Source organism: Camelina sativa, chromosome 6 (assembly GCF_000633955.1).
Source record: "Camelina sativa cultivar DH55 chromosome 6, Cs, whole genome shotgun sequence".
Taxonomy (NCBI): Eukaryota; Viridiplantae; Streptophyta; class Magnoliopsida; order Brassicales; family Brassicaceae; genus Camelina; species Camelina sativa.
Window position 1 is genome coordinate 19,415,879 of NC_025690.1, and position 15,993 is coordinate 19,431,871.

At 36.4% G+C, this 15,993-nt stretch overlaps 6 protein-coding genes across 10 annotated transcripts in view; 5 read left to right on the forward strand and 1 right to left on the reverse strand.

Moving 5' to 3' along the window:
- Nucleotides 1-562, forward strand: part of LOC104792359 — a 3,909-nt gene extending 3,347 nt beyond the window's left edge. Inside the window, exons 3-4 of one of the 2 annotated variants that reach the window (XM_010518488.2) lie at nt 30-184; nt 265-562. In XM_010518488.2, coding sequence (XP_010516790.1) covers nt 30-184; nt 265-351 — 242 coding nt within the window. In that variant the 3' untranslated portion in view covers nt 352-562. The remainder of the gene's footprint in view (nt 1-29; nt 185-264) is intronic. The other variant, XM_019246937.1, reaches the window with a different exon arrangement.
- On the forward strand, nt 1,029-2,010 carry LOC104699257 (the record flags this gene model as incomplete). Its single annotated transcript, XM_010414588.1, has 3 exons — nt 1,029-1,066; nt 1,290-1,632; nt 1,713-2,010. Coding segments are annotated over 3 exons (468 nt in total), but the record flags the coding sequence as incomplete, so codon positions are not given.
- On the forward strand, nt 2,172-4,316 carry LOC104792360 (probable sucrose-phosphatase 2). Its single transcript, XM_010518489.2, has 8 exons — nt 2,172-2,339; nt 2,416-2,715; nt 2,819-2,920; nt 3,023-3,217; nt 3,306-3,596; nt 3,680-3,866; nt 3,945-3,991; nt 4,068-4,316. The coding sequence occupies exons 1-8, from the start codon at nt 2,280-2,282 to the stop codon at nt 4,152-4,154; spliced, it is 1,269 nt and encodes a 422-aa protein (XP_010516791.1). The 5' UTR covers nt 2,172-2,279; the 3' UTR covers nt 4,155-4,316.
- Nucleotides 5,438-6,060, forward strand: LOC109133423. Its single transcript, XM_019246530.1, has one exon. The coding sequence runs from the start codon at nt 5,619-5,621 to the stop codon at nt 5,925-5,927; it is 309 nt and encodes a 102-aa protein (XP_019102075.1). The 5' UTR covers nt 5,438-5,618; the 3' UTR covers nt 5,928-6,060.
- LOC104792361 (fasciclin-like arabinogalactan protein 16) lies at nt 9,067-11,509 on the forward strand. The gene is made up of 2 exons (XM_010518491.2): nt 9,067-10,501; nt 11,127-11,509. Exons 1-2 carry the CDS (start codon nt 9,223-9,225, stop codon nt 11,183-11,185), a joined length of 1,338 nt encoding a protein of 445 aa, XP_010516793.1. The 5' UTR covers nt 9,067-9,222; the 3' UTR covers nt 11,186-11,509.
- Nucleotides 12,530-15,659, reverse strand: LOC104792362 (protein WVD2-like 4). 4 transcript variants are annotated; one of them, XM_010518492.1, is made up of 10 exons: nt 15,471-15,659; nt 14,722-15,065; nt 14,339-14,644; nt 14,203-14,249; nt 14,016-14,096; nt 13,803-13,883; nt 13,632-13,722; nt 13,471-13,542; nt 13,264-13,371; nt 12,530-13,174 (listed from the first exon to the last, which is right to left on the reverse strand). In XM_010518492.1, exons 2-10 carry the CDS (start codon nt 14,890-14,892, stop codon nt 12,827-12,829), a joined length of 1,305 nt encoding a protein of 434 aa, XP_010516794.1. In that variant the 5' UTR covers nt 14,893-15,065; nt 15,471-15,659; the 3' UTR covers nt 12,530-12,826. The 4 variants fall into 4 exon arrangements, with proteins under 4 accessions (XP_010516794.1, XP_010516796.1, XP_010516795.1 ...); XM_010518494.2 differs by having other exon boundaries at nt 14,722-15,026; nt 15,471-15,643; XM_010518493.2 differs by having other exon boundaries at nt 14,722-15,033; nt 15,471-15,641.

Here is a 15,993-nt window from a genome sequence, read left to right on the forward strand (position 1 = left end):
AGTAGATAATAAAGTCAAATCAAAGTCTGGTCATTGGTACGTTCCTCCTCCTGTTGACGAGGTGCGCGTCTTCAGAATCTCGGGACCAAAGTATATCAAACTCAACCATGGTACTTGGCATGCTGGACCACTCTTCAAAGACAGTTCCATGGACTTTTACAACTTAGAGCTCACCGACACAAATGTGAGTTGAGGTTTTTTTATCAATCTAAACTAGTACTGAGTGATTCTTTGTAATTGACATAAAAATTGTTGGTGTTTCAGGTGGTGGATCACACGACACATTATTTCAAGAAGGATGATGGAGTCATCTTCCGATTTGATCACCAAGAGGATACATCTTCTTCCTAGCTCAAATCCTTTAGCTTATCAAGTGTGTGCTTATGTTTGCTTTGCTTGCTTCTGTTCTCATGTGTAATATGTGTATGCAACTACCGGTTTAAGTTTGTTTGCATTGCTGCTCCTTTTCTCCTGGTGTAATAATTTCTTGAATTTGGTTCTTTGTAAAAAGGAAACCAAATCTTGAATATGTTAATGAATAAATGTTTTGTTAACATCATCATCATTCGATGTTTCTAGTAACAAATATTTTAGTTATTAAGTATATATAATAAAAACGAATATACTTGTAAATTTATTCGTATCCGTTGCTCGTTGGATATGTTACACGTGTAATCATCTTCTTGGATCGCACAACAAAACCAAAGGCCAAGAAGAGATCGTCGATCCGAATTTGAGGTAAGCATTAGCATCACATCTCCTTCTCCTCCCCTGTGACTGTGAATGTTCTCGTTCGTCTAATTCTGATCGACAGCATTCTCACTAGCAATCATGGAGCGGCTAACATCACCACCTCGTCTCATGATTGTATCGGATCTTGATCATACTATGGTAAAAATTAAACCTTTTTTAACCTTATGATTGTTGTTTGATTGATTGATACATGTGTGTGTGTGTGTATGTGCAGGTGGATCATCATGATCCTGAGAATCTCTCTCTATTGAGATTCAATTCATTGTGGGAACANAAACGATGCTCAATTGGATCTCTCCAAAGGAACCCCACGGTACCTCTCTACTCTACTCTACTCTCTCCCTAGATGATTCTAGAATCCCTCAACTTTGAGCGGGACTAATCTACCACCAGTCTATGTGATTGTGACTTTTGTATATATATATATGTATATATATGTATGTATGAGATTTTTTAGGTTTTCAGATTTGTTCGTCTCTTTGATCTCTCACTCACTGTGGATTATACTTGTACACACTTTGGGATTTGGGGAACAGGTTCTATCTAATGACGCTCAATGATGCACCCTTGAGATTTGGCAGCATCACTCATCACGCAAACGTGACACAGTGTCTAGGATCAATAGGTGGTCACGTTTGGTATCTTGGAGTCGCTAAGCCGTCTATTATCAAAAACGATGATGATGTTGGAAAGGGAGTAGATAATAAAGTCAAATCAAAGTCTGGTCATTGGTACGTTCCTCCTCCTGTTGACGAGGTGCGCGTCTTCAGAATCTCGGGACCGAAGTATATCAAACTCAACCATGGTACTTGGCATGCTGGACCACTCTTCAAAGACAGTTCCATGGACTTTTACAACTTAGAGCTCACCGACACAAATGTGAGTTGAGGTTTTTTTATCAATCTAAACTAGTACTGAGTGATTCTTTGTAATTGACATAAAAATTGTTGGTGTTTCAGGTGGTGGATCACACGACACATTATTTCAAGAAGGATGATGGAGTCATCTTCCGATTTGATCACCAAGAGGATACATCTTCTTCCTAGCTCAAATCCTTTAGCTTATCAAGTGTGTGCTTATGTTTGCTTTGCTTGCTTCTGTTCTCATGTGTAATATGTGTATGCAACTACCGGTTTAAGTTTGTTTGCATTGCTGCTCCTTTTCTCCTGGTGTAATAATTTCTTGAATTTGGTTCTTTGTAAAAAGGAAACCAAATCTTGAATATGTTAATGAATAAATGTTTTGTTAACATCATCATCATTCGATGTTTCTAGTAACAAATATTTTAGTTATTAAGTATATATAATAAAAACGAATATACTTGTAAATTTATTCGTATCCGTTGCTCGTTGGATATGTTACACGTGTAATCATCTTCTTGGATCGCACAACAAAACCAAAGGCCAAGAAGAGATCGTCGATCCGAATTTGAGGTAAGCATTAGCATCACATCTCCTTCTCCTCCCCTGTGACTGTGAATGTTCTCGTTCGTCTAATTCTGATCGACAGCATTCTCACTAGCAATCATGGAGCGGCTAACATCACCACCTCGTCTCATGATTGTATCGGATCTTGATCATACTATGGTAAAAATTAAACCTTTTTTAACCTTATGATTGTTGTTTGATTGATTGATACATGTGTGTGTGTGTGTATGTGCAGGTGGATCATCATGATCCTGAGAATCTCTCTCTATTGAGATTCAATTCATTGTGGGAACACGCTTATCGCCATGACTCGTTTCTTGTTTTCTCAACGGGGAGATCACCAACTTTGTATAAAGAGCTTCGAAAGGAGAAACCTTTGTTGACTCCTGATATTACAATTATGTCTGTTGGAACTGAGATTACTTATGGTAACTCTATGGTTCCTGATCATGGTTGGGTTGATACTTTGAACAATAAATGGGATTTGGGTATTGTTAAAGAAGAAGCTAGCAAGTTTTCTGAGTTGAAGCTTCAGGTACTCTCACTCTCACTGGGTTAACAAAAGTTTCTTATCTCTCTCTCTAGTGGTTTACTCAATGGTACAATGATGACGAGAGTGTGTGAATCGCTGCTTGTAGGCTGAAACTGAGCAGAGGCCACACAAGGTTAGCTTTTATGTTGATAAGAGTAAGGCTCAGGAAGTTACTAAGGAGCTTTCACAACGGTTTGAGAAACGTGGGGTGAGTTTTGCTTTGATAATGCTATCCGTAGCATCTGAGCTTTTGTGTTGTCTTTTTTTGAGGTTTTGTTACTTAACAGATTGTTTATGTTGGTTGTTTCAGTTGGATGTCAAAATTATTTACAGTGGAGGCATGGATTTGGATATTTTACCACAAGGTGCTGGAAAGGGACAAGCGCTTGCGTATCTGCTCAAGAAGCTGAAGACTGAAGGAAAGCTCCCTGTTAATACTCTTGCTTGTGGCGACTCAGGAAACGATGCTGAACTGTTTAGCATTCCTGATGTTTATGGCGTCATGGTTGGTTTTTTTTTTCAATCATGGTTCAGCCATCTCTCTGCATTTCATTTTCATATCGATGTTGAGATCTGTTAGTTTGTTCTCCCAGGTAAGCAATGCTCAAGAAGAGCTGTTGAAGTGGCATGCTGAAAATGCAAAAGACAACCCAAAGGTGATCCATGCAAAGGAGAGGTGTGCAGGTGGGATTATAGAAGCCATTGGTCACTTCAAGCTTGGTCCAAACCTCTCTCCAAGGGATGTCTCTGACTTCTTAGAGTGCAAGACGGAGAATGTGAACCCTGGTCACGAGGTTGTGAAGTTCTTTTTGTTCTATGAGAGATGGAGACGGGGTGAGGTTGACAACTGTGACGCATACACTGCTAGCCTCAAAGCTTCATGTGTAAGTATTGTAACATAGTATAAAAATGATGTGTTGCAGTGGGATAATAATATATCTGACTCTTGTGTCAAACCCTCTTACAGCACCCCAGTGGTGTGTTTGTCCATCCATCTGGTGCTGAAAAATCTCTGAGAGATACAATTGATGAGTTGCGCAAGTACTACGGAGACAAACAAGGGAAGAAGTTTCGGGTTTGGGCAGATCAAGTCCTTGCAACAGATACTACTCCTGGGACATGGATAGTAAAGCTTGATAAATGGGAGCAAAGTGGTAAAAGCCTTATTACCTAAAACTCCATCATCCTTAATATATAACCCATGAAAATGTAATCCTATTTTTTTCTTGCAGGTGAAGAACGCAGATGCTGCACAACCACTATCAAATTCACCTCAAAGGTATGAGAAGAGATTTGAGTAAATAAGAGCTACCTCATTGAGGTTTGTTGATTGATCGTTAATGTGGATTGTGCAGGAAGGAGAAGGGCTGGTGTGGGAACATGTACAGCAAACATGGTCGAAAGAATCAGAGGTGAAGGATGATAGCACCTGGATCATCTGAGTCACCTCATCCCTCTGTAGCCGACTAAGGCTTTCTTCTCTTTCGTATCTTATCATCTTCTCTGCCATAAAACGTTGAACCTTCGGTATAAATATACACGAGATTCGATCAAACATTGTCTTTTCAATAAAACTTGGATCTCAAAACTCATTCTTATTTCTACATCTATGATCTATATCTTCAAGTTAAATTTTACTTTTCTTTAAATACTACACTATACAAACAAATAGTAGTATATGATAGTGTCCATTTGCATAAGACTCAGCAATTTTTTGAATGGTAAAGTCAATTAATTAGCATTGGATTGATGGATTCCATGGGTTGGCCAAAAAAAAAAGAAGAGTCTTTGAACGGTCAATTAGAATAGCTTCTGATCTTTGTTGTTTAAGTTGTATTTATTGGACAAATCAAATTCTTTCTCCACAGATAAAAAAAATCAAACGATTTGGGAATAATTTTCTTGGTTTACTCCTCATAATTTTCTTGTTTCTTCACAAAGCTTTTTTTTCCCCCCTTTTTTTGGTTTTCCAAAAATTAATATTTTATATTTTAAAGAAAAAGAACCACACAGGATAGGCTGGTTGGTTGGTTGCTACTGTTGTCTTTAAGGAAAAAAAAAATTAAGGGGAAAAAAACAAAGAGATGTGTAGGAATATTATTTGGCCACAAGTAACTTTATAACTTGTTTACAATTGTTATGTTAGGTGATTATAAAGTTTAAATCATCTGCATGTATCTTACCCGTTTGTTCAACTTTATAACTGACCAGAATGAACTTAACTCTATTTATAAAAACTTTTTCTGATATCATGGAGTTTAGAGATTGTTTCATATATATATAGGGAGGCTCTATGAATAAAATATTACTATTCCACTTGGACTTAGGAAAAGATTATTCCTAACTGGATTAGGATTTACGAATCAGGGTAATCCTTTATAAAAGAAGTTATTCACGTCTTAGAAAGATATAGCAAAAACGAACGAAAATACCAAACCCTAAGATCAAGAAGTGATTGGTTATGCATGTGACCAACAAAAATCTTTTTAACTGCAGAAGAAACGAAGACTCGTGCTACATATCCGAGAGATAACTTTCGCAATTGAAGTAAGTAATACACAACCTCAACTTGTTCTATAGTTCGTCGATATGTATTTAGTATCTACACTAGTCCAAAAAGAAAAAAAAAATTCTGATTCATATTTAATTCTTACAAAGTCCACCTTCCATTTATTACCAAACCTTCCACTTCCATGCCTTTATTTATTTTCCTTTTGTGCTTTTTCAAGTTTTCAACTCTCTATACAACTGTTTCATAAGTTTGGAAAAAGAAGAGAGTCATCATCATTAATGGATAATACTTTCAACAGAATACTTCCCTTCCTCGAAACTCAGATCATGTCACAATATCGTCTGATATCTTACATCTCTCATTTAAATTAACAGCAACCAAATCTCAGACGACGATGGAAAGCTCAATTGGGTTCATGACAGTCTTTGCTGTCTCCGGAAGCGTGGTGCTCCTTGCTGCTCAGCTTCACAAGCGTCTCCTCTCTGATTACATGGGCAAGCTCGAACCTCAACATCCTAGTAAGGAAAGCAAGAAAAAGAAGAAGAAAGTGAGTTTTGCAGAAGATATGGTGGAACCATCAGGGAACAACGAAGAGTATCGCCGGAGTTTTCGCAAATCAAAGTTGGAGGATCATGAAAGCAGAATAAGCAGGAATCCCATAAAAGAGTCAAGTTCTATAACAAGTCAACATTCAACACACTAGTTTTTTCTTTCTAATTTGGTATTCATTCTATAGTCGCTACATACCCCATTCAATGTCAACTTGTCAATGGACGTAGATGTGTTGTTAATGTTCTGAATTCGTATCGACTAGCGTATTAATTGGTACCAGCCAGGCAACCAAATATGCAACATTTAGCCAAAAGTTCAAAGTGCACAACAACCAGTTTTGTTTTCTCGGGGAAAACACAATATGGGCCTTCTGGAAAAGCCCAATCGTATTTGGGACTTTCACAAAATCAGTCTTACCCGTGCCATTTATTTGTTTGTCGTTTTCTTTTTCCTATTACAAGTTTTCTTATGATTTAGTATAATTTTTGGATCGAACTCTAAAACCTTTAGAGTCGGTTCAAACTAACATTTAACAACTTCATAGTTTTAATTTGGACGGTAACACAAGTACACAACAAACGATGTTAATATAAATCATTAGATTACAAATTTTAGTTGATGAATTTTTTTTGTCGATCAGTCATTACTACTACAAATAATGCCACACCTAACATTTACCATTGAGTTTCCTCGATCTTTGTTTTCGTTCACCATTGATTTCGCCTTTATCAACCTAAACTATATATACATAAGTACATAACACTACAGTATATTGTAAGGTATGTAATGTGTATATACATAAGTACATATATAAGTATATAACACAATAAATGGATATTCTAGTTAGGTAGCGGATTATTAATCATTGTGTAAACTAACTACAACATACAAATATAAATACGTAGTTTCACATCATATTATTGTCCTATCATTCTTTAAATTTGCAAGAATCGAATCAATGGTAAATTAATTGAAGGATTCTCTCTTTAATAACGTCATATTACAAGATCTTCGTAATATCTCGAATGGTCATACATCTCGCATCTACTCGAAAAGTTTATGTACAATGCATTCTTTTGTCAATTATTGTTCTTTTCTCTAATATAAAAATCCCTTAAAATCAATTGACTTTTTTTTTTCTAAAACAATGTATCTCTCCCCTCCTGTTCTCCAATTGGTCTTTATAAAACAAAAAAACATATATTGACACCTAATACAATCTAAAGCAAAAATGATTAGAAGAAGAAAAAAAAAAACTTAATAGTGAAGAATTCGGTTCATGTTACGGGTGAGGAGCTCTTTGGTCAAATTTAATATCAAGAAAATGAATCAAAAAGCTGTTTTTTTTTTCTTTTTTCGTATTGTTAATTGAAGATTTGTGTGTCCTCTATAATGTTGGTGGGACTGACTCGGAACGGAGCTTCGAATCAAAGAAGGAGCAAAACCAACTACCAAAGACAGTGTCGGTTCGAAGGCGATGGCAAATCTACCGGCAGGAGAAACGTCGCCGTTTCTGATCATTTATTAACAGCGAAAACGAGATTTCAAATCAATCATACGTTACGACTTTGTCCCTCGCTTTTCCACCACACGTACGCTAAAAGCAAACCCTACTCTCTTAATCTTTTTTCAAGGATTTGCGTTAAAAAAAGTAAAAAAAAACTATATATGATCTTCACATTTCCATGAGACTTGAGAGCACCTATTATGTTACATCTGTCTCACAAAACTTATTACTTAACCATGTTCATTTATTGATCACGTAGATTCTCCATCTCGAGATGTATTTTATTCATTACCACGACATATTTATGTACATAATATATATATAGGAGTAAATTTATTTTTATGTTGTATGCATTGGTCTCAAGTCTTATAAACAAAGATTCTTTATTATTAAAATGACACAATGTTAGATTAAAAGTTTAAATCGAAACATTTGGACCAAAGACATCTTACCTTCCTTCATAATTTTTTTTTTTTTTTAGTTGGAGGACTTGTACATAGTACAAATGTATTTCCTGCTATACGAGACACGTACTAATTCTATAAATTAAGTTAGTTTCTAAATTTCATTTTGTAAACACTATCATAAATGCTAATCCATCCATCGGTAATTGAATATCTTACACTGCAGTACGTACTATAAAAACATAATATATTTAATTTTGAAAATATGTTACGTTCGTTAAAATATAATTAAAATAATTGATATGACTACGTATATATCACTAATACACTTAGTTTTTTGGTTGTAATTCATCAAAAGAAAAATTCTACATTTAAAAGTGTTTTGACCAAAACAATTAAAGAATGGATGGCTTTAAAAGAAAGGACTTTTAGTGTGGCGATAGCAGAACAAATCATAGAAAACAAGTTTTGAGATGATTTTCATAATAGCTTAGCTATTCGATAAAATCTTGTAAGCTTTTGGAGTAATGAATGATGAGGAAAAAAATCCACAAAATCAAAAGAGCACGTGGAAACCTAGAGACGATGACGCCATGCATGAGAGTTACAAGTAATTATATATTACCAATCGATAAATCTTTCAAATTATACTAAGTAGACTACAATTTTGTTGTCCAACAAAAAAAAAAAAAAAAAAACTGNCTTTGGTTTTGGAATAGTGAACCGACGGTCAAATAATGATCGGATCCACGTACAGTAGTGGCCGAGAGCCTTTAAAAAAGTATTTTTTTTAGATTATTATTTTTGCTAACAAACCACCAAACGTTTTTGTGTCTATGGTTTGTAAGACCTAAAAAAGTCTCACGAACTCTACGAAAGCGCTGTACGTATTAATGACGCATAACTTACTAATTAACATAATAAAAAAGTCGAGGTGCATATCATATTTAAACGTGACAATATATATTGCCACATAGTTAATTAACCAATGTCAATAGTACACATTGGTGATTCGCAGCTAAATATTAGTTTTACCATTGTTGTTTGAGACGTACGTCATAGATTTGCAGCCAAAACAATCTGATTTGTTCTTTATTTTTGGAAATACAAAGATGGAAAGTGTTTACTTCAAGTGAAGTTCAGATATGGACCGAGTCAGAATACGACACGAGGCTCCAAGACAGAGACCAAAGTGCTGAGTTGTTTCAACAGAAGCAAGTAGGAACCTTTTGTCTGAGAGAGAGACTCCGAGTTAGGCGTCAGCTGACACGACCATACTACCTTTGCTTCTCAAGTAGACCCAACTTTTTTTTTGTACCCTCACCAAAAAATATTAAAACAAAGCCAAATAAAAAGCCACCCACCCAAAAAAATAAAATTTTTAATGAAAGAAAGAAGAAACTTCACATCAGCATCAGAATCTCTCTCCTTCTCTCTCTCCTTCTTCACGAGCAAAAACACCAAACCCAATTCTTCTTTCTTCATTTTGCCGACACTTCTTTCTTCTCTCTCTCTCTCTATCTCTCTCCACCGTCATGGATTCCTCCTATGGCGTCAAAAAGCTCCTTCTCCTCCTCCTCTTAGCCGTCTCCATTGCCTCCGCATTACCCGATAACAAACCCGTATCAGGTCAAATAAACTCAAACTCAGTCCTCGTTGCTCTTCTTGACTCTCACTACACAGAGCTAGCGGAATTAGTCGAAAAAGCCCTCCTTCTCCAAACCCTCGAAGAAGCAGTAGGCAAACACAACATCACAATCTTCGCACCACGCAACGACGCCTTGGAACGGAACCTAGACCCACTCTTCAAATCTTTCTTGCTCGAACCAAGAAATCTCAAATCTTTACAGTCTTTATTAATGTTCCACATTCTCCCTAAACGAATCACTTCTCCTCAATGGCCTTCTCTCTCTCACCACCACCGTACTCTCTCCAACGACCATCTCCACCTCACCGTCGACGTCAACACTTTAAAAGTCGACTCGGCAGAGCTCGTCCGTCCTGATGACGTCATCAGACCCGATGGTATCATCCACGGTATCGAACGTCTTCTCATCCCTCGCTCTGTTCAAGAAGATTTCAACCGCCGTCGTAGTCTCCGCTCAATCTCCGCCGTCATACCAGAAGGAGCTCCTGAGGTTGACCCAAGAACCCACCGTCTCAAGAAACCAGCCCCCGCCGTCCCAGCCGGAGCTCCTCCGGTTCTTCCAATCTACGACGCTATGTCACCAGGCCCTTCCCTAGCTCCGGCTCCAGCTCCCGGACCCGGTGGTCCACGTGGACACTTCAACGGCGAGGCTCAAGTCAAAGATTTCATCCACACTCTCTTGCATTACGGTGGATACAACGAGATGGCTGACATACTCGTCAATTTAACTTCTTTAGCAACAGAGATGGGTCGACTCGTGTCAGAAGGCTACGTTTTAACCGTTCTTGCTCCTAACGACGAAGCCATGGCTAAGCTCACAACCGACCAGCTAAGCGAGCCAGGTGCTCCTGAACAGATTATGTATTACCACATCATACCTGAGTATCAAACAGAGGAGAGTATGTACAACGCTGTTCGGAGATTTGGGAAAGTGAAGTACGACTCTTTGAGATTCCCACATAAAGTGTTGGCTCAAGAAGCTGATGGATCTGTCAAATTCGGACACGGTGAAGGCTCTGCTTACTTGTTCGATCCTGATATTTACACCGACGGTCGGATTTCGGTTCAGGGTATCGACGGAGTCTTGTTTCCCGCGGAGGAAACTCCGGCGACGGAGATTAAACCCGCTGCTCCGGTCGTTAAAAAAGTTGCTAAATCAAGAAGAGGTAATAATATAATTTTACATTATTTACTCTTTTGTTACGATTATTTGTTGATTATAACTTTTTCGGTCCATAAATATTTGATTTTGACATCTACACCCAAAATGCGTCATTGTTTTGTGTCATCCAAAAATTTCTTATTCAAAACATTACTAACTATACTAAACTTTTTTTTGTTTGGAATGAAACATTAACCATATAAGAGTAGCAGCCATCGTCGTTTAATGGTAGTAGAAGTAAGTGAACATGTGGAATTTGGAATAAAGTAGACACTTGTAAGAGAATGAAGACAAAAAAAACTCTCTTAACAATTTTTTTCCTTTTTTTTTTTTTTTTTTTTTTTAATTTATTCCGACATACTTTTTTATTCTATAACCCACCGACGAATAATCATTAAAATTAAGGGAAACACAATGTTTTTATTTTATTTTTATGTATTCTTAAAGACAAGCTGTGTGAGTGAGACACATTGGTCGTTAACGACAGCTTGTCTAAATTTTCACTAAACCCCAAACCAAATCCTTTTTTTTTTTCTCTTTGTCTTTTGGTATTTTGGGGTTGTTTATAATCATATATATTCATTGCTCTTAATGATTTGTAAATGTTACTGATGGTAATTTATATGCAGGTAAATTGATGGAGGTAGCTTGTAGAATGATGGGTTCACGGTTTATTCCGTGTCAGTAATTTTACAGAAAAAATATCCGAGCTTCCCACAATTTCTTCATTCTGTAAACATCTGAAGAAAAAAAGAAAAAAAAAAAGAGAAAGGGTCGAATATGTAAATGATGTGATTTTTGGGGTTCGTTGCGATTTGCATGTTCTATTTGTAATTTTTTTTATCATTAAAAATATATATATAAATACGTAGATTTTGATGAAGTCTGTTACTATTTGGGTTGAGTAAAAAAAATGTCATAGGAGTTAGAGATCAATATATATGTAATACTACAAGCAAAAGTTTATACAAACTATGGGAATAATAAAAGGAAGGATCCATTTGTGTGCCTATTTTGATTCTCTATTCCATTTCTCTCTTATCAGTCCAACGCATAATTGTCATCATTTTTGTATGATAAAAATTGTCTGTCAAATATTTTCTTTCATATATAAAAATGTGTGATTGGACATGGTAGTTACAAGGTACATGTAATGTATCAATCAACATATCTATGATATTATTTAATATTATACATCTATACACCTGGTCCCGAAGTCAGCGTATTAGTTTATAGTTTATGCAATACCCAAAACAATACTCCTTTTTGTGTGTCACCAAAATATATATACCTTACACAGTAATAAATTGGTTATACAGCAAAATCACATGATAAACTAGGATTACAACACTTAACTCTATGTTGAACTATTTGCTTTTATAAAGTTATAAGAAAAAATAAAGAAGAAGTTTCCTACTCCTCTACTAGTATATGTTTTACAGCCAGATAATGAGAAAATCACAGCCTAGAACACGAATCTTTAAATGTTACTATTAAGACGGTGAGAAGGTATTAGGAGTAGTAGTAAGTGGGCACTGGCCACGAGGGCAGGTGAGCTGTGTGGGGGGCTTTTGTCCTCTTGTTATCAAAGCCTCATTCTCTCTTATTAGTCTTTTGCTAATTAATACTATCACTAGAAATTATTTCTGTAGGAATTTTACAAACATAATAATAATGCAATATCGAAAACCACAAGACCATTTGTAAAAAACATTATTAACCTCGTATCGTTTCGTTTTCACAGATTCATAAACTAGTCTACCTATATAACAATGTAAGTACTAAGAAATCACTTTAACATTAGGATCTTGTATGGTTATGGTCTGTGAAGAATCAAAATCTTAGGAGTCAGTACTAGTACTAATTCATGTTCTTTTTTCATTTTTTGTTGGGGTTCAGATTTAAGTTTGTTAAATGTAGTTCATAGATTTAAAGCATAGTCTCATATCCACCACAAACATGTTCCGAATACGGAATAGCCCACAAGGATATTACAATCTGACCTTAGTAAATATCAGACCCCACAAGCCTATCCTTTGACATTTCTATTTGCACAACTCACCACTGTTCTTCTCTTCAAATACACACATATCATCCTCATAATAGATATGTATTACATTTTTGAGTGTAACACATTAGAGACCCATCTTAAGAAGCAATTGAGGCTTTTAATTTCCCAAAAAAAAAGAAAAAAAAAACTGAACGAATGAAGTAAACTTTTAAAGTAAGAAAAAAACTCGAGGCAACAACTCTATTCACATTAATGCTTTAAGAAAAAGAAGAAGCAGACATTAGATATCTCTGCCAAACGCTCTCTTTGCTTCACTGATCAACCTCCCACTGCAACCTCGCTTCCCATTATCTCGGCCTTCACTTGGACGTTGTTGGAGTTCGGTTTCTTCTCTTCTGGTTCTGCAGCCACAGCAGTAGCTTTCTCTTCATCTCCTCTCTTCTCTGCTTCTTCTTTCTTCCCTTCCTTTTTCTTTTCTTTAGCCTTCACTGACTTCTCTTGAGTTACAAGCTTCGGCTGAGATTTTGTTATGGGTTTCTTCAGTGTAGATGATGATGATGATGAGTCTTTTGGTTTTGTCACACGAGGAGCAGCTTCAACTCCTGTTGCATCGCTGCTACTCTTCCTGCGTCCTAGCTTAGGAGATTTAGGACGAGTAGTTGGTATCTGCAACAATTCATAGCCAACACATCCATATAAGAAAAACAGTTACAGGACAAGTTTGATCACACATAGGAAAGAGCAAAGAAGCAAACCTTCTTCAATTCAACCTTAGGTGGAGGTTCTTTGTAGAAACTAGGCATAGGACCAGCCTTGAATGTCAAACTCTTCCTCAACCTTTTGATCTCTTCTTCCTGACTCTCCTACACAAACACAATCCATTTGACAAAAAAAAAATGAAAATGTCAGTAAAAAAAAAACAAACAGTTTCTTCTATAATACAAGAGTCCTCAAAAGTTAACCTGTGATTTCGCCTGCAAATTAGTCTTCTCAACTTCCTTTGCTTGGATCTTCTCTTCTAGTTTCATATAAAACTGAAAGATAAACCAGAAAAAGTCAGGACAGAACTAAAAAAACCTGAAAATGAAAGTTGTAAGCAAAGAGAATGAGCATAAGAAGTAACCTCCTTCCGTTTCTCAGCCCGTTCCTCCAACCTGAACGAGAATCCAGATGCCGACCCAACGCTACTTCTCCGCCCACGAGGTGTAGAAGTTCTGTTAAGACATCCAAACATTATATATAGAGATACATATGTCATTAATGAACAAGGGAACAACACGAAGAAAGTGCATACGAAGTGGTAGTTGAACGGGTGTCATCATCATCCTTGCTTGTCATTTCAGCTTTCGGAGATTTGGATACTTTCTCAGCAACCCTGTAAAATTAATAGATGCATACAACATTTACATATGTTTTACTTACTTCCTTAAATGTACTGCTGCCCCATTCCTACATTTTGAAACTAATGGAAACATGTATGATAAAACAAGATAAAGAACAAACTTACACATCAGTGGTTGTTCTGGCTTCCTCATTGTCCTTGCCTACTGTTTCAACATTAATGGATTTAGAACCTTCATCTCCCAATCTGCAGCGGGAGAACAGTTTAGTTGCCTATTCAGATCATCACTTTCAGACAGTAGCTTAGGTGGCTTATATCATTCCACAATTACGTATTTTATATAAGCACTTACTTGGAAGTAGGGCTTTGAGCTGCAACCTTAGAGATGGATTTCACAGGCTGACACAGCACAGAAAAAAAGTTAATAAATTAAGAACATGAAAACTTCAAACAACTAACAAGACAGATTGCGTTTTTCAAACAATTACCATAGTTTGCTTTTTGAGAGGAGCAGATACTAAACTGGTGCGCTTAGTGGAAACATTGCTGCTTGAAGATGGAGTGGCCTTTGGTTTGGATCCACTTGCAACGACGGGTTTAAGACTAGGCTTTGATGTTGTTGCATCAATGCTCTTTCTAGTGATATCAGCATGAGGTCCTTTAGTTGGAAATGAAGAACTCTGAGAAAGGAATCTGGGGCTCCGAGAAAAGGTCCCTGACTTTCTCTTAACAGTTTTGTTATCCTTAGCTGTTTTACTCTTCACTGAAGTAGCAGGCTCAGGGAGATCAGCTTCCTGCAGCGAATGAGAGAATGTTAGACTAACAAAGCACAGTTCAAAACATGAGTCAAGTCTTGTAAGAATACTTATACCTTAACCATCTTAGAAGCTTCATCTTTTGGAACATTCTCATTGACATTATCAGTTGTCACAGTAGATAAGTCAAGACTCTCAGGTCTGTTCATATCATTGGAATTATCAACATGAACATTCTCTTCTCCTTTCTTTGATTCCGCACCAACACTCAAGTCCTCAGACGCCATTCAGTTCAAAAACTTCCAAATCCACAACAAAGATGATGAAATATTCGAACTCAAAGCGCAGATCCAAATCCCTTAAATCAAACTAAAGATGGAACTTCTTGTCTTGAGTAGCCACCCATTGTTCCATCTAAGGACTAAACACTGTAACGTATCAATGCCTCAGTCAAGAATCACTGAAAAATCAAAAAAAACTTTTGTACCAATCAAAGTCTCATTCTTTTGCATACACTTTGATGATTGATTAAAAGCATACTACATATAACACCTAATCTAAAATCTTATTTTCAGAGGTACAATCACATAATCACACCCATTATCATGGATGATCACCCAAGTTCATTAAAAAAAAAAAAAAAAAAAAACAGACCAAACCCATCAAACGTTAAAACCAAAAGCTTTGATTTTTTTGAAAAAGAGATTGAACCAAAACCAAAAGTTCACCCTATGTATTCGAGACAGAGCTAAAAAGAAACCCACGAGTGTAGTAAATCAAAAAGTCTGAAACAAGAAGAAGAGAAGAAGATTCACACAAAAGTTGTATAACTAAGACGAAAAAAAAGTGAATGAAATAAAAGTACCTTATCAGTGGATGGATTAAGAAAGACAAAGCGTATATCCTACTAAAAAGACGCTTCGGGTATGGCTTGAAAGCAAGAAACACACTTGGCAAAGGAGAAAGAGAGAAGAAAAAGCGAAGAAGAAGAAGAGATGTATGATGATGATGATGTATCTCTTTCTCTCTGTCTGTGTGTGTGTGGGAATGAGCAAAAGATGGGGGCTTTTTCAACGTCAAAGGAGAGATGATGTAGACAAAAACGATGAGCAAATTACGGAAACGCCCCTCTCTTTTTTTTTCTTTTTTGTTAGGTCTTTTTGACTCTCTCACTAAATGTCTAAATCCCATTAATTTAATTATAATTATAAGACAGCTAATTAGTAGATTTGCTTTTCTCCCTATAATCAAAATCACAGATTCTCAATAACACTTTTTGATAACTTTCCCTTTGGTTAGGTTGCTAAATGTATATGTTGCAATCAAATAAAGGGGGTCAATAATTATGGTCAAAGTGTGAGGCAGGGGTAGAATGGTAATTAGACAGC